The sequence below is a fragment of the Rhineura floridana genome, chromosome 4, assembly GCF_030035675.1.
Source record: "Rhineura floridana isolate rRhiFlo1 chromosome 4, rRhiFlo1.hap2, whole genome shotgun sequence".
Taxonomy (NCBI): domain Eukaryota; kingdom Metazoa; phylum Chordata; class Lepidosauria; order Squamata; family Rhineuridae; genus Rhineura; species Rhineura floridana.
The window spans coordinates 51820229-51845982 of NC_084483.1; the positions used below are offsets into that span (position 1 = coordinate 51820229).

Below are 25754 nucleotides of genomic sequence, written 5' to 3' on the forward strand. Positions count from 1 at the left end.
TGATTATTAGGTTGTTTTGGCTAATTTGGCTATTCTGGCTTTAAAATTGATGCCCTACTGTTGGGCAAGTTTGGGGACACGGATACGGTAAGGTGGGTGAAGGGAAGTAGGTAAAGATAGCTAGGTGGCCCCCTTAGGCACCTTTGGAGGTGATTGGCGGTTCCGGAGGCCTGTCTCTCAGGGTTTTACAGCCTGAGGGCAGGATATGGGCTGCTTTGGGGGCCAACTTACCTCATCCACCCAAGGGTTCTACGGCCCCGGGGGGTGGTGACAAGGGAAGGCCTCCCTACTTGCCTACAAGGTGTGGCCGGGGCAAGGGGTAAGCAAAAGGGGGCTTGCCCTTTGCCCCAGCAGGGGCTGGTTGCCTGAGAGCTGTAGGGCAAGCTGCTTGCCTATGGTTAGTTCCCACACTTAGGTTTCCCCTCTGCAGGTCGCTTTAAGGGTTTATTATAATTTAATAAAGTGGCCCTTTGTTCAACCATAGCTGCTGTTGTCTGCGTATTATTTCACCCATCGACCGCAAATGCATTATGGGCTCTCTACATACATGCATAGGTCAGAGCAGAGCTGCAATGCTGATTCCCATCCCAGGCAGCTTTATTTTACTCCACCTGAACATCAGAAAAGGTGGTGTAAGTAACTTTAACACACATTTCATGCATTTCAAGAAGCAAGTCGAGATGAATGCAGGATGAATGCTCATTCTCATAGAACCACCCTAGAAACAAATTGGAACAAGCTTTGTGCAAGCAAATCACAATGAATGCTCAATAAATAGGTCATCTGGAGTACCCCCACGTAACACATTCAGATCTTGTTGGAAGCAAACAAGTAGCTAAGATAGTATTTTCTACTGAATCAGTGGCTTTTAAGTGGTTTACAAAAAAGAAATGATAGTCTCTTCCCTTTGATGGGAACTTTTCCAGTAAAAGGCAGCTCTTTATCTTGATTGTAAACTACATATCATTATGATACCTTAAATGGTAATAGTCCTCATTAATGCTGATGAGAATGTTCTGGAGTGCTGGACATTAGATATGTCCATGAACGGATGGTGAACCTGTGACCCTCAAGATGTTGCAGGCCTACAGCTCCTATCATTTGTGACCATTGGACATGCTGGTTGGGGCTGATGAGAGTTGGTGTTCAAAAAACACTGGAGGGTCACAGTTTCCCCACCTCTGATTCACTGGGGTTCAAACTGCAGTGAATAGTACCATTTTTTTTCTGACAATGGTGAAAATAGTCTCACGGACTTTCATGCACATAAAATGGGAGTACTATATGCTACTGACATTTTAACCTATTATGAGCACAAATTCACATATGATGCCCTTCAGGCACATCTCATAGCTGCTTGGACTCCAAACTTTGGAAATGTCTTCATGTGAATAGCCACATGGTTAAAGCTGATTGGCTTTCCTTTATATACCCAGTCGATCAGTGTGCTCTGCAGGGGAGGGCCTCCTGCAGATACCAGGAGGTCTGTTCTGCACAACATAGGAAATGGACCTTTAGTGTGGTGGCACCTACCCTTTGGAATTCCCTTCCCTGAAGTATTAGACAGGCACCATCTGTGTTGTCTTTTCGGTGCCTACTGAAGACCTTCCTCTTTTAACAAGCCTTTTAACAAGCCTACCTTTCTGTTCATCTGCTCCCACGAGTGATACATGCCCTGGTCTCCTCTCGCTTAGACTACTGCAATGCGCTCTACGTGGGGTTACCCTTGAAAACGGTCTGGAAACTACAACTGGTACAGAATGCGGCGGCACGCTTGATTAAGCATAGCCGCCACTGGGATCACATCACTCCAGTGTTATTAGATCTTCACTGGCTACCAGTTGTTTACCGGGCCCAATTCAAGGTGTTGGTGTTAACCTTTAAAACCCTTTACGGTTTCAGCCCAGTATATCTGAAGGACTGCCTCCAGAGTCACCGAGTGTGCCGCCTGATGAGATCAGCCTCGCAAGACCTTCTCTCGGTCCCACCGGTGAAAACAGCTAGGCTGGTGCGGACCAGAGAGAGGGCTTTTTCAATTGTGGCCCCCACCCTCTGGAACTATTATTTTGTATTTTGGACGTTGTTTGGTTCTTTTTGTTTGTTTGTCTTGTCTCTTGATTTATTGTATTTATTGTATTTATACACTGTGCTTGTTTTTATCTTTTTGTACACCGCCCAGAGAGCCTTCGGGCTTAGAGCGGTATATAAATTAAATTAAATTAAATTAAATAAATAAATAAATAAACTCTCTCCCTCTTGATCTCCGACATGCTCCCTCCTTGTCAAGCTTTCGCCATGGCCTAAAGACCTGGCTTTTCAGGCAGGCATACAAGATTGCAATAGATTAATTCTACGCTATATGAACTGAAGGATGGTTTTTAGCTTAATTTGATTGTTTCTAGTGTATATATGTACTGTTTTATTCTGTTGTATGTCGCCTAGAGTGTCCCTAACCCGGACAGATAGGCGACTGAAAAATAAAATTTATTATTACTATTTTAAGTAGAGACCTTATCCCAGTCTGCGTCTATATTGGAATTTATTTATTTATTTATTTGTTTATTAAATTTCTATACCGCCCCTAGCCGAAGCTCTCTGGGCAGTTCACAACATAAAAATCAATATACAATATATAATACACAATTCATATTTGGTACAATTAAAAGGAAAAATACATCACATTTTAAATAAACATAAGTAAACAATAAATCTCAACAATGTACATAACATAATAAATAAAACAAACCAAACATAAAAATATCTAATAATATTCTCCAATGTCCCATTGTGCTTCTCTACCATACTGTGTCAATAATGATGACTGCAATCGAATAACTAGCTGATGAACACCATATGTGTGAAACTGGGACACTGATGATTTGGAAAGGTTACTGTGAATTGTTTTTAAAGTGTTTTAAAAGTTTTTTTTTTTATAAAAAAGACGTTTTTAAAGATGTTTAAAGATATATTTTAAAGTCTATTTTAAAGATATATTAGTGTGTTTTCAGTGTTTTGTTGGCCGCCCTGGGCTTGTTCTGGGAGGAAGGGGGTGTATTGCCAATCACCGCAAGAATCTTGATGTAACGAGGAGGTGTAGAAATGGCATGTGAATGACCTCTGTACCCCCTAAATTCATGCCCCAAACCCCTGATTTATGGGGGTGCTGATTGCTTTTGCACTCTGTTACTACTTCGAATTAGAGTCTGGAAAGTTCAAAAAGCAGGCTCCCTGACACAGTTACAGCATGTAAGAAGTTTCCCTATGCCTCTGTGTTCAAAACAACACAGTCTGAGAAGTTTTATTTAAGTAACCAAGCTATTCAATGTAGCTTGTCTCACACTTCTGGTCCATTAGGAGGAATTGTTTATAGTTTTCTCAAGCCTTGAAGGGATGATAAGCTAATTGGCTTACAAAGGTTCTCACTTGACTAATGTAAACAAGTAGCCTGATCATCAAAACAAGCAAGCAACCTTGGGAATGCACCTGCATTCTCAAGCTGAAGATGTCACAAGGACAGGATTAGGAGACATCACCTGAGGGGGAACCAGCTACCTGAATGATGGGAAGATAGTGATCTAATAGGTGCAATGCACCCCTCCCAGGTGGTGTTTGGGGGATAAATACAGGACCCTAGATCAGGGAGATTAAGCCTTCAGGGGGCTAACAAAGCCCCAAGTTACCACCAAGATCAAGCCTTCAGGGGGCTAACAAAGCCTCAAGATACTAACAAAACCAAGCCTTCAGGGGGCTGAAGGAGCCCTAAGATACCAACAAGATCAACAGAAGCAACATCACAAAGAAGACTGAAGAGCCGTGACCTCTCCCAGGCTGTGCTGTTCAAAAGGCTTCCAGTACATGTAAATCAGGGAGAAGGAAGCAGAGACTGTTAGCTATGTAGTTTGTTTTAGTATTTTATAGCCTAAGTGTAAATCTCTTTGCTCTAATAAAGCATTTAACTCCTTCACAACCAGCTGTGTTCATCACCTATTGAAATTCTGAACTCAATAGTCTTGTGCTTGGCAAAGGATAGGCGTTTGGCATTACCGGGAGGAATATAAATAAATAAATAAATAAATAAATAAATAATCTCATGGATCTCTGCCATAGACATGGGATCTTTGGAGGCTAAATTAGGGGCAGACCAACTTTCTCCAGCATTTAAAATTTTACAAGCAAAACTCTAAAGAAAGACAATGGTTCTTCACATAGAGAAACTAAGTAAAGTTGCCTGAGGAATATTCTAGAGCATATACACATATGAATGAATAATTTATTTTGAACAAAGATGAGTACACATATACACATAGGATAAATAGGGTTTCTGAGTTGCCAGAAAACCTTTTATGAAATAAAATATTGTAGCCTTACAGCTCCTTTTGAAACTTAGATAAATATAGTGTCCTTATCTCAGTCTATACTGAGCCATATTTGTTCTACTCAAGTGTGATTGATGAAGGTTATTTGATAGGCTAAACCTTTGTAAAGATACAATTGGGCATTTCTGCTATGGTCATAATTCAGTCCCTCTTTTATGCAAACATTTTATGCAGATGGAAACCCAACCAAACTTTACCATTGAGGAGGCATTCAGGGATTTGCAGCCAATCATAGCTCCCTGACAACTGTACCAGTATGATACATGTGCTAGCAAACACAGATTAATCACTTTGCATTACATTTCTAAAATGTAATGTAGAGATGGATGGAGTGGTCTAAATCCAGTTCGTCTATCTTTTTCTGTGTTCACTAGTAAGCCTATTCTCTCCCATTTCTGGGCAGATTTTTAGGGGAAATCAAAAAAGATCACATGAATTCCCCCCCAAATGATGTACTAACAAGGTGGTTCAAGGGCTTCCCCCCCATTTCTTTTACTTGCCTCCTGCCATGTGGATTGAAAATGTGACTGCAATTCCCCCTGTGGGTGATAGGATATGGTGATGTGCCTTCAGGGAGATTGAATAGAAAAAATGGCTGTCCCATGGACATATGGCAGCAGCCATGTTTGTTTCTGTACAATCTCTCTGGTAGCCTATCCAGGAGAAGGCGAGAGTTGACCCCCTGACCCCTTAATCATGGATTCCAAAGTAGGTTTATGTTTGATGTGCACAATAGTCCAGAAGGTATAGATCTGGTTTGCCAAATTCTTTCTCCATCTAAAGCACAAAACAGCCCTAAGATACAAATATATATTAGATGCCTCATCACAAAAAAATAAAAAGTGTCTCAGGGGAGTTTAGAGATTTCCTTGCCAGCAGTGACTTTAGAATGTATGCATTTGATTGCTAAGTATTTCACCAATGCTAATTTCCTCAAGCAGGTGAGTGAAACCATAAGCAGGCAAATCTTAAATCATCCTACCAAATATAGCCAGTAATGTAATCATTTTTCAACAGATCTATTGATGCAGGTAACTTATCAAAAAGCTCATTTATGTTCCCCCATGCCTTAACAGGACACATTAATAGAATTATGTGAAAATAAATGTGGTTCTCCATGGGTCATAGTCATGTGCCCAAGTCACTCTTGATTAAAAAGTGGATTTAAAAAGATGCAATTAAGATGTGACTTGCCACTGTGTTCACTCAGTCTGAAGACATTTTGTCCAATATAAGCATACAATGTTATACCAATTTACCAAATTCACACAGACAAATTTCAAGTATATTATCTATGTTTCTCATTAGTTCTAGCTGAGCTTTATTGGCATTTTTCACCCCATATTGTCATGTAATTCATCTGATGTAGGTTACTCCCAGTAACAATAAATGAGGTATGTGTTTCACTGCCAGTCAATAGCCCACAGCAGCTGTTGTACATGGTGTATTGTGATGGTGTAAATGTCCACCATGACCAATTGGCACCTGATGGGAGAGGGCCCCATTCCCTTACCATTGGGGGCCATGCAGCAGCATTGGAGGCAGGGTGTGGTGAAGTCAGCATCACAGTCTATACAGTTATTGACTATCAACAACATCATGTGTGTATGAGCTGCTGATTGTGATTGGTTTTTTGCCTCCAGCATCAACCATTAAGGGAGTAGGCCTACTCCCCCTCAATCACCACACAGTGGCGGGCCATTTACTACCACAGCATGACCTCCCTGGCCATTAATAATCTAAAACAATTTGTTCCTTTCAAAATACATATTTAAATGTGTTTTTCTCTCAACATACATATTTGTCATGGGCCCCAAGGAGAACCTTAGGGAAGATTGGGAGGGTGATGATTGGGTTGCAGATGTTGCAGAAGGAGCTGGGAAAATCCTGGGTGAGACACTTCCGGAACCCTCTGGAAGCTCCATGTTTAGTGAGGTTGATGCTGCCAGTTGTCCCCCTTGTTGCTGATGACTGAGGAGAAATGCCCTTTGGCACGCAGCACCCCACACCTAGCCAATGAGCAAATACAGCCAGGCCAGAGTGATAAGGTAAGTTCATAGGGAGAGCTAACAATTCTCACCAAGGTCATGCTGGCTGGAGAAAAGACTTTGCTATTAGACAAATTTCTTTTTGCTCTTAGAAGGAGATCCGCTCTTACAGCACAAGCTAGAAAGGCCCAAAGTAACTAGTTAAAGTAGAGTAGCCGCCCATCAATCTTATATTTGGAGTGGCTAGATGTGACAAAGTTGTTGCAACAAAATCTGCTGTTGCCTCCACATGCCTAGTCTGTTCCTGAGACATGCTTAATATATTCTTGAGACATGCCCAGTCTGTTCCTGTTCTGTATCCTGAATCATGCCTAGAGTGTGTGATGCTGTGTTCCTCTAGTGACGTCTGGAATAAAGCTTCTTGCAAAACCCAGTCTTTTAGTCCTGAGTCTGGTTAGAAGCCAGGACAATATTTGTATATATAATTTCTCTCAAATATGTATTTAAGTGTGTATTTTGATAAGTTTAAACTTCTGAGATCTGTGTTGCAAAATATCTGGAGAACAGTGAAATCCTGTGGATAGATACATTCTGATCTGCTCATTAGTCTGAGACTGGGATAACCAACATGGTACCCTCCAAATGATGTGGACTTCAACTCTCATCAGCCCCAGCCAGCATGACTAATGGTCAGGGATTATGAGAGCTATGGTCTAAAACTTCTGGAGGGCACCACATTGTCTGCCCTGGCCTGAGAAGAATGAATCAATATATATATAACATACAGCACAATCCTAACAATGTCTCCTCAGAAGTAAGTCCTTTTTAATTCAGTGGGACTTACTCCCAGATAAGCGGAGTGAGGATTGCAGCAATAGCTACTAAATAGATTAGAGGAGCATCAAAGGAACTTTTGTAGAAGGATAAATTTTGAGCTTGGGCCGTAATAATTCATTTTGGTCAAGAGCCAGACTTGTCTAGACCCTGTTGCCAGGAAGGCAGATTTTTTCTTATCCTAAAATTTGCACAAACTTTTTAGTGTCTTGAGATCTTCAGTAGAATTCCACAAGGAAAATGCCTATGGGAAATGTGAGCATGCTGGAGTTTCTCTGTAAAAGCAGAGATTATGTGACCATTTGGATCATGGCTCTTTTCCCCACAGAGTAGCAATATATAATGTGCCTGAGGAAATATCAAATGGTGTTTGCATTTTGACCAATTTGTAGGGCAGTACAATATCTCAGAGAGGAGTTCAGGTCACCTGCTCCCCTGGTGCATTCACTATAGCTGCCCAATTTCCCTGCTTTTTAAAGTTTGATAGAAATAGCTGTGGGCTATAAGTACATTCTTAAACCGCAAGGTTTTTTGCTATTAGTGAATTTCCCTGCTTTTTAATCCTGGAGGTAAGAGATGGGATCCTGTGCAAGTTAGCACCAGTAGTAACAGAAATAGTTCAGCAGTGTATTTTAAATGTTATATTACCATCAAGAATGCCTTTACTTTTACAAGAGGGTCATGGCTTAGTGCCAGAGAACATGCTTTGCATGCAAAAGTCCCCACATTCAATACCCAGCATCTCCAGTTAGGGCTGGGAGAGATCCTTATCTGAAACCTTGTCAGTCAGTACTGAGCTAGGGACGTCTATTGTTATAGGACAAGGCATTAAAAAGAATCTTATTCTCAACCCAGCAGCAAAAAAAGAAGCAGGGGCATGGCTGTGACTATCATGAAGAGACCCTGCACTTTTTAATTTGCTACTGCACTACTGGTCACAAACAGAAAAACCACCTGGCCACCTCATTAGTGTAATATGGTATTATTTTATTTATTTATTTATTTTATTATACTTGTATACCGCCCCATAGCCGAAGCTCTCTGGGCGGTTTACAGTAACTAAAAACACTAACTGCAAATGTTTGATGCCCCTGCAAATGTTTGATGAAGACCTTCTGTTCTCTGCAAAAGATGAAGAGGAAAATGCCTCTTCCCTATACAGCAAAGGCTTTCACAAAAGTGGGAGGCAGTAGCCAACACAACACTAATTTCAGATGGGGGCTTCAACACAGGACTAATTTCAGATAGTGAGTGAGTGAGTGAGTGAGTGAGTGAAAGAGATTTAAGATTAAACAACCAAGAGCTAAATTCAAGATTAAAGTGTTAAAAACAAAGAGTCGCATCAAATCTCAAAATAACTACAGCAATGTTATGAGCACAGGTCAAACAGCCACACACACTTTAAACAAAAACTATTTGAGCATTTGTCATTTATAAACCCATTTAAGGATTTATACCACCAGCATCAACCCAAACACAAGAAGCCTCTATTTTTCTCCCATGAGTGGGAAAGCAATGATCCCTCCACCCATTGCCGCCCTGGGCTCCTTCTGGGAGGAATGGTGGGATATAAATTTAATAAATTAAAGAAATAAATGCTGCTGCTACAGTCAATTTAGAAGTTCTTTTCAAAAAAGAAAAAGAAAAAACACAAAACCAACAGACTGAACAACACTGGACTACACTTCAGGGTTGTCATACACAACTCCCTCTCAGCCCCCCCCAATATCTGTACAGCCACACTAGGCTACTTTGCAGGGTTGCTGTAACCTATCCAGCACTATATCCACCCCTCCCCACTGCTGCACTATGCATATACTAATGAGTGTGTGTGTGTGTGTGTGTGTGTGTGTGAGAGAGAGAGAGAGAGAGAGAGAGAGATTTAAGAACCAAGAGCTAAATTCAGGATTAAAGTGTTACAAACAAAGAGTCTCATACAATCTCAAAATAACTTCAACAATGTTATGAGCACAGGTCAAACAGCCACACACACTGCAAACAAAAAGTATTTGAGCTTTTGTCATTTATAAACCCATTTAAGGATAGGGGGTGGGGGGTGGCAGGGCAATTGAGCCAGCGGAAAGAGCAGGCTGTGGGAGACAGCGGGGGTGGGAACACACACACACACATCACCATCACTCACCTCACTGCTGCTGCCTTCTCCATCATCCTTGCCCTCTGGCTTTCTCCCTCCACAGGCCATTTCTCTCTCTCTCTCTCTCTCGTGCTTCCTCCCACAGAGGACGAGAGAAGAGCAAGCTCAGCAGAAGGCCAGTGTGAGCCACATGTCTGTTGCCCACCAATCACAGGAGCAGAAGACTTCCCCTGCTTCTTCCAAGTAACTGGAAGGGGAGGGGGAGTGAAACGAAAGAACTCCTGCTTTCTACTGCGCCTGCGTGACGTTATCACCCATGGTAATGCATTTTTAATCTATTAATTAAAAACAAACCATGCTGTTTTTTTACTTTAAACCTACTGAAGATGAAGGTCTGTGTTTGGGATAAGCTCAGGGATTTGATTAGAGATACCTTACAGTAATCTCTGAGTATTAATGAATGACAACAGATTATGAGAACTTCTCAAGAAAAAAGTCCAAACGGCTTCTTGTTTTTCTCTCTCCCGTTTTTTACTTTAACCTGTGGATTCTCCGGGGAGGGGGGGTTGTGTATCACCAAGAAAACTTTCAGAGTTGTAGAGCAAGCAATTCTGAATCCAACAGTATAAGACTTGCAAGTTTTTGTTTTGAAGTGGGACTATACAAAGAACCAGAAAGGTGTTTATGTGTGGGGGGTATTTTCATTTAAAATGGTAGAACACAAAACATTCCTACTGACTATAGCATACAGCCACTCTCGTGGCTGTATAATCTCTAACTGAAATCAATGGAACCTGTTTCACTTTGATTGGATTGTATAAAAATGTAAGGCATGAGCAGCCATTATGAGGGCAAGCTTTTAAACACACCTGTACCTTCAGATGAATGCAAATAAGCAAGCAAGCTGCCTAGGAATTTCATGAAAAGTCTCCCGGATGAGGCAAAACTGGTTTTAGACCCCACTCATCATATTTCACATACTTGAAACAACCAACTGTCCATTAGAGTCCACTGTCCCTCATATTAGGCTACATCAAGAAAACCATCTCTATGATTTGTTTATTTAAAAAACCCTGTAAAACTCATGCATACTATTTTCCTCCTTTCTTCCATTTTAAATTTATATGCCACCTCTCAGTCATGAAGATGCTCAAAGTTCAATTAAAACCTTCATAACTATTTCATTGTGTCTTTTTAAACACCACCAAAGAGTTCCTACAGAATAAACCCTTTCAACAAAATGTGTATTCTTAATAACCCTTGAAAGATGTTGAAAGTTCATGATCTAGCTAAGATGAGACCAAGATAACTGAAGAGAATTTGTAATCGTAGAACAGCAATATCAAAGAACTGTTTTATTCTTTCTAATTCTGACTTTGGAGGAAATGGATTACTAAAATAATCGGCTCTCTGAAATCTTTTTTTTTAAAAATTTTAAGAGCATGCTTTCCCCATCATGGATTATCCGTGCTGAAATCACAAAAAAATAAAGACAGCTGGAGTAGTTCAGCATACCTGCAACAAATGGGTGAACATTTAACAGCAACCATTGATAAATCCCATTCTTTCAAGGATCAGTTTTCAAGAATTAATTTGCTTGCAAGAATTACCCCAAAGAAGCTCAAAGCAGACAAAGTTCATGCTGTGTCTGTATACTTGTAATGACACTAGTATAGACTGAATCATTCCTTAAATATTAGGCAGGCGCCATTTCTGTTATCTTTTCGGCACCTTCTGAAGACTTTCCTCTTTCAACAGGCCTTTTAAGTTAAGACCTATCCCAGTCTGCATCTGTGTTGGAATTGCTTTTAACATCTTTTTTTTAAACGTTTTTTAACCCTTTTTTCAAGAAGTTTTTAAAGCTTTTTTTAAAAAAATGTTTTTAAAGTTGTTTTGTTTTAATGTATTTTAAGGTCTGTTTTTATGATGTTTTGATGTGTTTTTAGCAATTTGTTTGCCGCCTAGGCTCCTGCTGGGAGGAAGAGCGGGATATAAATCAAATAATAAATAAACAAATAAAATTCCACAAGAGAACATACCTGTTTAAAAGGGAACCACTTTGGGATGGCAAATGTGCCACCATGTTTCTCATACATTGCCAATAACACTATAATACCACCAAGCCATCTGCAGTACAAATAACACACTTGAAACTGTTCAGGTGGTTGGTTATGTATCTGATCCACAATTAACCTGTGCACTAGCAGCTGTGAAAACATCAGAGATAGACAACATTTAATAATTTCTATTTCATTTCCTTGATTTGTTGTTATCGAGAAAACAGGTACTTACATATTCTTCATAGGGTTCATGTGCTGGGGGAGGGGGTGGTCTGTAACCTGGTACTACTGGAACTCCTCTCGCTCGAGAGGTTGGGACACCCCTGGCTACAGAAGGGACTGGGAGCACTCCACGTGTCACAGGGGTTCCTCTTGGTACTTGAGCTCCTCGTCCAGGTGGTGGTGGAGGAATTGCACTCCCACGTCCCCTAAGAAGGACCAGGGAAATCACATTAATATAAAGACAAGTTCTAAAGGCAGAGATATAAAACAGGGAGGGGAACTTGTGGCCTTCCAGATAATCCTTGACCGTTTGCCATGCTAGCTGGGGCTGGTGAGAGTTGGAGTCCAACAATATTTGGAAAGCCACAGGTTGCTCATCCCTGGTATAAAATCTACCACACATTCTATGATTTCTGTTCTATTTTCTTTCAACACCAAGCTTTAATTGGCCTCCCCAGAAGTCCTTTTGGGGCCACAAGTTGTGGAAGAAATTATCTTAACTAAATAAATTACAGGGTGCTATGAGCAGAGAGTAAGGGAAGGGTGCATTGTACAAAAGTAATTGCAGAATGAATAGTTCATGTAAAGACAGCAGAAGAATAAACCAAGATTATATGGAAAATTGAATGCCTTCAAGTCAATCCCAAATTATGGCTACCCTATGAATAGTGTTTTCATAGTAAGCTATATTCAGAGGGGGTTTACCTGCTTGCATTGGCTTCCTGTATGTTTTTGAGCTCGATTCAAGGTGCTGGTTTTAACCAATCAAGCCTTACATGGCTTAGGACCACAATACCTGATGGACCACCTCTCCCAACATGAACCCACCCGTACACTATGCTCAACATCTAAGGCCCTCCTCTGGGTGCCTACTCTGAGGGAAGCTCAGAGGCTGGCAACAAGGGAGAGGGCCTTCTCAGTGGTGGCCCACAAATTATGGAATGATCTTCTTGACGAGGTGTGCCTGGCGCCAACACTGTTATCTTTTCGGCACCAGGTCAAGACTTTCCTCTTCTCCTGTGTATTTTAGCATGTGTTTTTAAATAGTTTTTTTAAAAAAAAATTAATTGTGTTTTTAAATAGTTTTTTGTTTTAAAATTTGTATATTTGTTATTATTATTTTAATTGCTGTAAACCGCCCAGAGAGCTTCAGCTATGGGGTGGTATATAAATGTAATAAATGAATAAATACCATTGCCTCCCTCTGAGGCTAGTCCTCCCCAGCTGGCTAGGGCCTGCTCTGCTTGCCACAGCTGCACAAGCCAGTCCCTTCCTTGTCTGCAGCTGCCAGCTGGGGGGCAACTGGGCTCCTTGGGACTATGCAGCTTGCCCACGGCAGCACAGGTGGCAGGGCACATAACCCCTGAGCCACTCACTGTGGGGGTGATCTTTAGCTGGCCCTTGACACCCAGGAGACATGAGAGGGGATTTGAACTCACAGACTCTGGACTCCCAGCTAGGCTCTCTTCCCTACTGTGCGTATATGGTGTAAACTTTCATTCATTTGAGTTACACCAAATTAGTGCTGGAGAGCCAGGTTCAAATTCCCCACTCAACCATGAATCTTAATTCATGGTAGGGTTGCTAGGTCTCTGGTTTTTGCCTAGTGATTCCAGTCCTTGGGGGTCCTATCCAGGTGAGTCACCTTAATCTCTGGACTCTTAGCTTTCATTTTTTTAAAAAAATTAAGTTTCCAAGTGATCTGGTTCAAAAGATATAAACCAAAATGTCAGCCGCCAACCCAAATTTCTGTTAGTACCTCCTGTTCTAATCCCTGCCCTTTCAGATTTTTAGCCAATAAGTGAAGTCAGGGTTGAGATTGACAAGATTTGTTGACCCCCAGGCAATACCTAAACTCCATTTCAAGTTCTGAGAACAGTTTCCTTTTCCTGCTTGTCTCACTTCAGGAATTCAGTAAATATATAGCTTTCAGAAGCATAAAGAGTACTTTCTCTGTACAGGATTGGGACTTGCTTATGTGTTAACATACATAGGATTGCACTACAACAGAAGATCACAACAGGATCTTGGTGGGCCTACACAGTAAATAATTTTACTTATAATTATAATAAAAGTGTGCATGCAGGCTTCTTTAATTATTTGCAAAAAATGGCATATTATACATTTTATCTTTCAAATAATTTTTGAACAGAAGTTTTAAAAAGTGTACATGCTGCAGTGTTATACTTTTCAAATTAAGGAGTCAAACAAGTTTAAACTTTACTGGACTGCTGAAGAAGACAGTTTATTTGTCTTTTTCATAACCTGTTTTGAAAACCTTCCCAATATGAAGCTTTTCTGGGAGTAAAGCTGCAATGCTGATTCCATATACCTGGGAGTTAAGGAAAAAATGGAATTTGGGAAGGCTTACTTTTGAATAGACATGGTTAGGATTGTGCTGAAAATCAGTGGGACTTTTGAGTGAACATAGAAAAAGGTTGTGTTGTAAATCTTTCTCTTCCCCCTCCGATCCTTTTGTTTTTTGAAAGCAGTTAGGCAGGGCTTAAGTAGGTGTCAGTGTGGTGTAGGGGTTAGAGTGTTGGACTATAACCTGGGAGACCAGGGTTCGAATACCCACACAGCCATGAAGATCACTGGGTAACCTTGGCCCAGTCACTGCCTCTCAGCCTCAGAGGAAGGCAATGGTAAACCACCTCTGAATACTGCTTACCATGAAAACCCTATTCATAGGGTTGCCATAAGAGGGAATCGACTTGAATGCAGTCCACTTAGGTGTCACTGCTTTTATTTATTTATTTATTTATTTATTTAATTTCATTTATATACCGCCCTAAGCCTGACGGCTCTCTGGGCGGTGTACATAAGAGATAAAAACAACACAATATATAACTACAATAAATATAATAAAGTCAAAAACCAAAAACAAACAACTAACAACAAAAAGCAAACAGCATCATAATACAACACTAAAAGTACAGTTAAGATACACTTTAAAAACAGATTAAAATACACTTTAAAATGCCTGGGAGAATAAAAAGGTTTTCACCTGACGCCGAAAGGATAGCAGCGTCGGCGCCAGGCACACCTCATCAAGGAGACTGTTCCACAATTCGGGGGCCACCACCGCAAAGGCCCTAGATCTAGTCACCACCCTCCGAGCTTCTCGATGAGATGGCACTCGGAGGAGGGCCTTAGATGTTGAGCGCAGTGTACGGGTAGGTTCATATTGGGAGAGGCGTTCCACCAGGTATTGCGGTCCCATGCCGTGTAAGGCTTTATAGGTCAAAACCAGCACTTTGAATCTAGCCCGGAAACAAATAGGGAGCCAGTGCAGACGAGCCAAAACAGGTGTTATATGAGCGGACCTTCTGGTCTGCGTCAACAGTCTGGCCGCTGCATTCTGGACTAGCTGTAGTTTCCGAATTATCTTCAAGGGCAGCCCAACGTAGAGCACATTGCAGTAGTCCAATCTAGAAGTTACCAGAGCATGAACAACAGAGGTGAGGTCATCACCGTCCAGATAGGGACGTAGCTGGGCTACCAAACGAAGATGGTAGAAAGCATTCCGTGCCACCGAGGCCACCTGGGCCTCCAGTGACAAGGAAGGATCGAAAAGAACTCCCAAGCTACGAACCTGTTCCTTCAAGGGGAGTGTAACCCCATTGAGAACAGGATGAACATCCACCATCTGGGCAGGGGAAGCACTCACCAACATCGTCTCAGTCTTGTCTGGATTGAGCTTCAGTTTGTTCGCTCTCATCCAGTCCATTATCGCAGCCAGGCAACGGTTTAGTATGTTAACAGCCTCACCTGAGGAGGATGAAAAGGAGAAATAGAGTTGCGTGTCATCAGCATACTGACGACAACGCACCCCAAAACTCCTGATGACCGCACCCAGCGGCTTCATGTAGATGTTAAAGAGCATGGGGGACAGTACCGATCCCTGTGGGACTCCACAATGGAGAGTCCAGGGTGTTGAGTAATGTTCCCCAAGCACTACCCTCTGGTGACGACCCACCAAGTAGGAGCGGAACCACTGCCAGGCAGTACCCCCAACTCCCAACTCCATGAGTCTTCCCAGAAGGATACCATGGTCGATGGTATCAAAAGCAGCTGAGAGATCAAGGAGAATCAACAGGGTCACACTCCCCCTGTCCCTGTCCCGACAAAGGTCATCATACAGGGCGACCAAGGCTGTTTCGGTACCAAAACCGGGCCTAAAACCGGATTGAAATGGATCAAGATAATCAGTGTCATCCAAGAGCCCCTGGAGCTGGCCGGCAACCACCCGCTCCAGCACCTTGCCCAGGAACGGAACATTCGCCACAGGTCTATAGTTGTTCAAATTATCTGGGTCCAAGGAGGCTATTTGGCAGGAAACTAATTCTTTTAAAAAATGTTCTGCAATGACTAACTGGTTTTGACAATAAACTATTATATTGTTGTTGTTTTTAAGTCCCTTCAAGTCGATTATGACTTATGGCGACCCTATGGATCAGTGACCTCCAAGAGCATCTGTCATGAACCACCCTGTTCAGATCTTGTAAGTTCAGGTCTGTGGCTTTCTTTATGGAATCAATCCATCCCTTGTTTGGCCTTCCTCTTTTTCTACTCCCTGCTGTTTTTCCCAGCATTACTGTCTTTTGTAGTGAATCATGTCTACTCATGATGTGTCCTACATATGATAACCTCAGTTTCATCATTTTAGCTTCTAGTGAGAGTTATGATTTAATTTGTTCTAAAACAAATTAATTTGTCTTTTTTGCAGTCCAAGGTAGGCATAAAGCTCTCCTCCAACACCAATTTCAAATGAGATGATTTTTCTCTTATCCGCTTTTTTCACTATCCAACTTTCACATCCATACACAGAGATCGGGAATACCATGATCTGAATGATCCTGACTTTAGTGTTCAGTGATACATATTTCCATTTGAGGACCTTTTCTAGTTCTCTCATAGCTGCCCTCCCCAGTCCTAGCCTTCTTCTGATTTCTTGACTATTGTCTCCATTTTGGTTAATGACTGTGCCTAGGTATTGATAATCCTTGACAAGTTCAATGTCCTCATTGTCAACTTTAAGGTTACATAAATCTTCTGTTGTCATTACTTCATCTTTTTGACATTCAGCTATAGTCCTGCTTTTGTGCTTTCCTCTTTAACTTTCATCAGTATTCGTTTCAAATCATTACTGGTTTCTGCTAGTATTATGGTATTGTCTGCATATCTTAAATTATTGATATTTATCCCTCCAATTTTCACACCTCCTTCTTCTTGGTCCAATCCCGCTTTCTGTATGATATGTTCTGCGTACAGATTAAACAAACAGGGTGATAAAATACACCCGTCTCACACCCTTTCCTATTGGGAACCAATATGTTTCCCCATATTCTGTCTTTACAGTAGCCTCTTGTCCAGACTATGCTGTGGCACCCCCATTTCTTTTAAAGCATTCCATAGTTTTTCATGATCTACACAATCAAAGGCTTTGCTGTCATCTATAAAGCACAGGGTGATTTTCTTCTGAAATTCCTTGCTCCGTTCCATTATCCAACGTATGTTTGCGATATGATCTCTGGTGCCTCTTCCCTTTCTAAATCCAGCTTGGACGTCTGGCATTTCTCACTCCATATATGGTAAGAGCCTTTGTTGTAGAATCTTGAGCATTACTTTACCTGCATGGGATATTAAGGCAATAGTTTGATAATTACTGCATTCCCTGGGGTCCCCTTTCTTTGGAATTGGGATGTATATGGAACACTTCCAGTCTGTGGGCCATTGTTTAGTTTTCCATATTTCTTCACAGATTTTAGTCAAAATTTGGAAAGATTCAGTCTCAGTAGCTTGTAGCAACTCTATTGGTATGCCATCTGTTCCTGGTGATTTGTTTCTTCCAAGTATTTTAAGAGCAGCTTTTACCTCACATTCTAAAATTAATGGTTCTTCATCATATGGTTCCTCTGTGAATGAATCTGTCATCCTTGCATCTCTTTTATAGAATTCTTCAGTGTATTGCTTCCACCTTCTTTTTATTTCATCTTGGTCAGTCAGTGTGTTCCCCTGTTGATTATTCAACATCCCTACTCTTGGTTTAAATTTTCCATTTATTTCTCTAATCTTTTGGAATAGGGCTCATGTTCTTCCCTTTTTGTTGTCCTCTTCTATTTCTATACAATAACTGCTGTAATAGTTCTCTTTGTCCCTACGTACTAGTCGCTGTATTGTTGCATTTAGGGTTCTGACCGTGTTTCTATCTCCTTTGCTTTTGCTTTCCTTCTCTCTTTAACCATTTTAAGAGTTTTGTCAGTCATTAATTGAGGTCTTTCTCTCTTTTTAACTAGATATATTGTCTTTTTGCATTCTTCCCTGACTTCACTCCATAGTTCTTCTGGCTCTCTGTCAACTAAGTTTAAAGCCTCAAACCTGTTTCTTATTTGATCTTTATATTCTTCTGGGATGTTATTTAAATTGTATTTTGCAATTATGATTGCTTTGTTGTTCTTCTTTAGTTTTACTCTGATTTTTGATACAACCAGCTCATGATCTGTACCGCAGTCTGCTCCTGGTCTTGTTTTTGCAGAAAGTATGGAACTTCTGCATCTTCTGTTACCAATCATATAATCAATTTGATTCCTATATTGACCATCTGGTGATGTCCATGTGTACAGTCGTCTTTTCCATTGCTCAAAAAATGTATTTGCAAGAAACAAATTATTGGCTTCACAGAATTCAATAAGTCTTTCTCCTGCTTCATTTCTGTCTCCTAAGCCCCATTTCCCCACAATTCCACATTCTTCTCTGTTCCCTACTTTTGCATACCAGTCCCCCATGATTATCAGCACATCTTGTTTTGGTGTGTGATCGATTTCCTCCTGTACTTTCGCGTAAAATCTCTCCAATTCTTCTTCTTCTGAGTTTGCCGTTGGAGCGTAGACTTGGATGATGGTTATGTTAATAGGTTTCCCATTTAATCTAATTGATATCACTCACTCAGTTCTTGCGTTGTAGCTCCTAATTGCTTTTGCTACATCACTTCTCACTATTAAAGCAACCCCGTTTCTTCTTGATAACTCATTTCCTGCATAAAATATTTTGTAGTTGCCTGATTGAAAATGTCCCATTCCTGTCCATTTTAATTCACTCACGTCAAGTATTGTAATGTTGATATGTTCCATTTCTTACTTGACAATTTCTAACTTTCCCTGGTTCATGCTTCTCACATTCCATGTTCCTATTGTGTGTGTTGTACAACCCCGGACTCTCCTTTCGCATCTGTGTGCATCAGCCTCTGGACTACCTTTTGGCTTTGACCCAGCTGTATCATTAGTCACAGTGCTACTTGTGCTTGTCCTTTGTTCTTCCCCAGTAACTTGGTGAGTGCCTTCTGACCTGGGGGTCTCATCTTCCAGCACTGCATTTTGGATACTCTGTTCGTAGAGTTTTCGTGGTAAGAGGTATTCAGAGGTGGTTTATCATTGCCTTCCTCTGAGTTTGGATGCATCTTAGTCTGGTGTCTCAGCTTTGACCATTCTGCCATGGGTGCCCCTGCTAGGAGTCTAGCCTCTTGGTCTAGACTCCTGACGGCATTGCTCTCAGCTTCTTCAACACTCTCAAACCCCCTCACCACATTAAGGTGTGCATCCTAAAGGGGGAACTATTATATGGGCTGTATGTATTCTTACATCTCCAATGTGTGAATATATGGAATATCTCCAACAACCCTGTGAGGTAGGGTTGAAAACCAAGGCAGCTCACAACAAGAAATAAGGCTATTTAAAATCCAGTAACCATTAAACAAGTATAAAACAGTTGCAGAACAGCTTAAAACTGGCATGATTCAGAATTTTGGATTCGATTAGTAAAGTTCCTGAATTGGAGTCCTGTGCATGCTTCCCTGTTTGAGTAAGCCCCATTGAATACATTGGGACTTACTTCTGAGTATACATGCATAGGATTGCACTATAAATATCTTTAAAGGCTGTGTAAATACTAAACATCTTTGACATTTATTCTTATATAAATATTGCTTCAGACTATGTCTTGATATGTATCTGATTTCACACTATGGTTGAAAATTATTATTTACAAATTATTATTTCCTCTACATTTTCATTGTGCCCTTCTTCATTGGGGTGGTCATGGTGTCATGACATGTGATCTTGGGAACCTGCCACCCACATGTCCCATAAAACACATCTCCTTGAGAGGAGGGGAATCTTTTGGTAGGGATAAAACAAGCGCTTTGCCTTGAAGTGTGCCTAAATGGTCGACCCGTCTTGTAACAATGGTGCCCCTCTGTTGCTTTCACCCTGAGGACAGATTAGGCGTAGCCCATGTCACCCAGTAAACTTTGTAGCTTATTTCCATTTTAAGGTTTAATTAATATGATTTATATGCAGGCAAAGTTTGTGAAGTAATGCAGATGCACATAATACATTTAAAGCATATCTAACTCACATTTAAAGCACATTATTTCCCCCAACGAATCCTAGGAAGTGCAGGTTCTTCTTCACAGTTTTAGTTCCCAGCACCCTTAACAAACTACAGTTCACATAATTCTGTAGTGGGATTCATGTGCTTCAAATGTATGTTGAATGTGCTTTAAATGCATGATGTGGATTTGGCCTAGTATGCTGTGCATACAATAGTGAACTGAAAAGAACAATGTTAAAAGATACTTTTTAAAACATGGCTGTAGTTCAGTGGTAGGGCACATACTTTGCATGCAAAGGTCAAAAATTCAATCTCTGGAAGAGACTGTTGCCTGGAATCCTGGACAGCCAATGCTAGTCCATGTCATCAATACTGAGCTAGATGGTACCAAATGGCCTGACTTGGTATAAGGCAGATTTCTTTGTACCTAAAAGAGGAAAGAGACCCAAGGGCCACAGTGACTCAGAAATATTTTTATTTATTTTATTTACACTATTAATATACCGCTGCGAGGCCAGGGTTCGAATCCCCACACAGCCATGAAGCTCACTGGGTGACCTTGGGCCAGTTACTGCCTCTCAGCCTCAGAGGGAGGCAATGGTAAATCCCCTCTGAATACCGCTTACCATGAAAACCCTATTCACAGGGTCGCCCATAAGTCGGAATCGACTTGAAGGCAGTCCATTTCCATTTTCCATATAGCACTTTATTGTAAAAAACCTCAAAGCAGTTTAAAGGAATTAAAGCAATAAAATTATTGGCAAAAACAAAAATAGTTAATGACAGGTATTTAAAAACATTCAAAATAATAAAACCAACAATGAGTTAAAAAGAAATAAAAAACATAATAGCTTCTACATGCCTGGGTAGGCTTGCCTAAAAAACTTTTTTTAGCAGGTGCCAAAATGAGTACAATGAAGGTGTGTGCCTAATGTTAATAGGCAGGGAGTTCCAAAGCGTAGGTACTGCCACACTAAAGGATAAATTTCTTACAAGAGCAGAACAAGTACTATGTGGGACCCTTAACATGGAAAGCACACCTTGAACTTGGCTGGTACCAAATTGGCAACCAGTGCAGATTTCACAACAGAGGTATTAGGTGCTGATAGGGTCGTACTCATGTCAGCAATCACGCTGCAGCATTCTGCACTAACTCCAGGCCCTGGGTCAGGTTGGGCTGCATGGGGATTTCTGTGACCTTGGCTGACTGGCTGACAGTATTTTTAAAGTTTTGGTTAGGAACCCTGACTGGTTGTGGGATGCTGAGTTTTCTGTCTTACTCATAGGAATCTTCTTGTGGTTGGTATGGTATTGCATTTAGGAAATCCTCATTGTCTTTTCTTTTTCTGTTAGTGTTTCATTTACCTCTGACATTGATCCCTTACATCTATAGAAGCAACAACAGTGATTCCATGTGCGCAGCTCAACCCCCTTAAACCCACTGATGATGTACCTTGTTATTTGCATGATGGTTTGTTTCTTGCCCAATAGTGGTAAAAGAGAATTCACATACCCAGAAGTGTGGCTTTAATTGCTGTTGTTCCCAGTCTACTGACTGTGAAGGTAGACCAAACCATGTGTGTTTTCTCTCTGTCAATTATTACTCACTGGAATTGTGTTGGCTGTCAAAGTGAGTTTATAGCAACCCACAGAGTTGGCAGGAAAGAGTAGAGAATCTTCTTAACTCTTACTCATTTCTCAAACCACTCTCTGCAGTGAAGGGTCACATCTGTAAAGAAGTTTGGAGCAGCCATGTTTAAAAGGGAGGCAGGGCATTCCAGGCAGGGGATTGGCAACCCTGCTTTGATATGGATATCATGCAGAGAATCCCTAGTCAAGCCTTACCAACAGCACAATCCTAACAATATATACCCAGAAGTAAATCCTGTTGAGTTCTATGGGGTTTAGTCCCATAGTAAGTGTGTTTAGAATAGCAACCTTCAGGGCATCCATCTTTAGTCCTGAGTACTCTCATCTAACATCAACAACACTAGGCTTTCTTCCTAGGCCTTCTGGTGGCCAGAGGGCACTTAAACCCTTCTTGCCAGAAGCAAGTAGGATAGATTAAGTGTGCCTTACCCAAGCTGTCTAAGCAGATAAGAAGGAGTGATCCCGTCACTTCAGCTGGACCTAGAAATACCTTCATTTAGCTAAGATTTCTATCTTAATTTCCAATCAGACTTTTTTTGTTTGAGTGGTATGCTGCAAGCAACTGTGGTTGATGCTTAATATATCATCACTAGGGCCCATCCCTTAAATCTCAGGGTTTGGGATGCTTTTGACCTGGGAACCCTAATTCATGAGCCTGTCGCTAACCACTTAGCCTAGCCTACCTCACAGGGCTATTGTGAAGATAAGGTTGGGATGAACAGAGAACAATATAAGCTGCCCTGAGCTCCTTGCAGGAAGGGTAGGATACTAGGTTACAAATGTAATACATAATAAATCCCTTTTGTAAGCTGCTCTTCATTACTGGAAGAATATTCATAACACTTTTTTCATGGCTTTCATAGCAACATTTCACCTTTGAGATCTTTGTCATATTGAAAATATGGCCATTCTGCTTTTGATTTCCCACACATTGAAGTACAGAATCTCCAACACAACGTTTTATAACGTGCAAGTGTTGTTTTGATTCTCTATACTTGCTAGCATAGATCAATCAGTCTCTTGAATTTATTTGTTAAATTGTGGTTCCAATTTTGTGACTTTGTAGAAACAGCATACATAATACTGACAGGAGCAATCAGCATTGTTATTTGTGGAAATGTATATATCTTTTCCCCAAAATATACCAAAATTAAGAATACATATTCAACAGAAATCACTTTCTTTTGCCTTTAGCATAAGTGATGAACATCCCCCCTGCCTTAATGAACAATCTCAAATTGGAAACACACGACAACAAGCAGGATTTAACAGGTTGAGGGATTTTTTTATTTTAATGAGGCAAAATAGTGCCTTGTAAAATACAGAGGTAGTAGAACTGAGGGGGTTGTTCTGTAGGAACTCAATTTCAAACCACTGTGGGAGTGAAGAATATATTTTAGGAGACTAGATTCAAAGAACCTGGTTTGCTCATTCTGGCACAATGAAGATTGATAGAGAAAATGATTTTTCTCTCTATAAATATACCACAGCAAAGAAGGAAATTTCACAGAGGTAAAAGAAATAGTTAATCTCTAGAACAAAGAGATATGGATAGCATATATACAGGAAAAAGTAGCTGATTTTTAACTACCACAGAAATAATAAGATTAGTTAAAGAACCTTGCAAAATTTCAGATGAAAGTTCCTTCTTTTATTATGAGGATTGTGTTTCCTATTCTTGCAACAATAGAGGGCTGAAGTTAATAGCCCTATACAGATGTATTTATGTACATGTAGAAGAAGATGATAATAACACCTGCTGGCCTCACCTCCTGGGCATTCCCATTGTAAATGCATTGGATCCCACGTCTATATAAGTGTTTACAAGTGTAGGCATAAACTGGACAATCTAAACCATGCAACATTGAATTAGAGACTGTGCAGTTTATGCCTATATGGCTCAAGATCTATGCATGTAGGTTTCTGTGCATATGTGATATCTGAAGCATATGATATGGGGAAAGGGCTGGTGGGTATAGTCATAATCCCCCATATTGGTAATTGTCTACCCAGGCTAATAATGCACTTTTTATGCTGATAGATGGTTGAAAAGGCAAACTGATGCTTCAATAATAATAATAATATTCTCAATCAACGTTTTTTTTAAAAAACTAAGTGATCATCATTACTTTAGTTTGGAGTTATAGAAATGATGGCAGAAAAATAAGCACATATGGGGGCTTGCAAAATGTAGAATAAAGGCAATGAGTCAATCTCCCACACACTGCATATCCTCAAGAGATTCATTTGGTGGTTCTGAATATCTCCCATTAAAATGCATCAGCAGTCAGTTAAGTTCTATGGTAAATGGAATAACTCTTAAATTAATGTAATATGAATTAAGAGTATTGTAACTGGGTCTACAGCTAGACATGACTTCTTGAATTTCTTCTTATTTTGAATAAGCCATTTGTAACTTATTCCAAGCAGAGCTTGGAAAAGTTACTTTTTTTGAACTACAACTCCCATCAGCCCCAGCCAGCATGGCCACTGGATTGGGCTGATGGGAGTTGTAATTCAAAAAAGTAACTTTTCCAAGCTCTGATTCCAAGACCTAATTTGTGGGCCAGTAGAGGTCAGGAATGATGTAAGTATGACTGTTTAACAGAATTGTTCTTTAAACCTTCTGTGAGAAGCAAGCCCCTACCAAATGGCAGGCTAGAAGTTGTGTGGTTTTATCCTCTGTTCACATATGGACCCCAATCTAACTGTCACTTACAGCCCTGGGACTTAAACCATGACTAATTAGTCCATTGATCTGGAATTTAGTCACACCTATCATTAGTTCACTCTCTTAATGGTCAACCATATTTTAAATTCCCCTGTATTTATACCATAGTTGCAATTCAGTTTACTTAAATCAAGGTATCTGTAGCTGGAGTTGTAGGCATCATATATTGCCTCTTAGAATTTCATCATCTAGGAATTCTGAATATTAAGTGGTATATAAATATTTGAAATAAATGGGCTGTAGAGAAGGGCAAATCAACTGACCTTGAAGGAGCTGCAGGAGGAACCCGAATCCCTCTTCCTCGCATGCCTCGTCCCCGGGTTGAATCTTCTGAACCATTTAAATATGATAATTCTCTCAATTGCTCTTGACGGATTTCATCATTATAATCCTGAAAAAAAGGAGAACATCTGTCATCTGCATAGCTTGGGTCACCCCCCGCCCAATATTCAAAATAACTGGAACTTTTCACACATGGCTAAATAAATCCTCTGAGTGGAAGAGTGTTTTGCCTTGTTCTTGGAAAAAGCAAATAATTTGCATGCATACCATATTCAAATATTGCATTATTCAGCAATAAAGGTTCCTGTTTATATCATTAAACTAAGCACATCTATATAGAAATGTCCAACTGAACTGGATACATCTTGCTCCCTGGTAAATGTGCTTAGGATTTCAGCCTTACACTGTCCTCCTATGCATATATATGGGATAATAATAATAATAATAATAATAATAATATTTTATTTATTGGTCGCCTATCTGTCCAGGTTAGTGGACACTCTAGGCGACTTACAATAACAAAAAGCTATACATAACATACATATACAAAAACAAACCACAGTCCTAAACCATGTGTTGATATCTAGTATAGACAGTAGTCTATAGAAAAGAATGCACAAAGATGAGAATGGGACTGTGTCTACTGGCTCTACCTTCAACCTCCACATGTTCAAGATCCTGTTTGCCAAGGGGCCTATGCTTGTACACTTAAATCTATCCTTTGTGCAATCACCACTCTCCAAAATGGAGGATATGGATCACACCAGCAAGCTTATATGCATTTAGTGTATGCACATACACCCCTGTGTAAATGGGAACGTATATGAACAGAGGTTGGTAGTGGTGCAAAGTGCTGCCCCTTTACAGCACTCTTTTACAAAGCCTTCATTTGGTACTATATATGGACATGGGGCAAAGTCTAATCTATAATATGACAGGACTGACTGGATATTTTAGTAGATTTCATGAACTTTGATTGTTAATTCATAATTACAGAGCTGCAAACAACTAACCAGGAGTATTTGCCTGAGTCTTAAAAATCGTAGTTAATTGCGAAAATATTACACAATTTAGTGGCATGAGGTGCACTCTTCCAAATAAAATCTCAGTATACTGACTCCAGAG

The 25754-nt window shown here is 40.5% G+C and overlaps 1 protein-coding gene across 3 annotated transcripts in view; it reads right to left on the bottom strand.

Annotated features, from left to right (window-relative positions):
• KHDRBS2 (KH RNA binding domain containing, signal transduction associated 2) overlaps positions 1-25754 on the bottom strand; it is a 626273-nt gene that overhangs the window by 182248 nt on the left and 418271 nt on the right. For all 3 annotated transcript variants that reach the window (XR_009762509.1, XR_009762510.1, XM_061626253.1), the window contains exons 5-6: positions 24611-24738; positions 11586-11781 (exon numbers count right to left, since the gene is read on the bottom strand). Coding sequence is in view for 1 of the 3 variants with exons in the window: in XM_061626253.1 (XP_061482237.1) it covers positions 11586-11781; positions 24611-24738 (324 nt within the window). In the remaining 2 variants the exon portion in view is untranslated. The remainder of the gene's footprint in view (positions 1-11585; positions 11782-24610; positions 24739-25754) is intronic.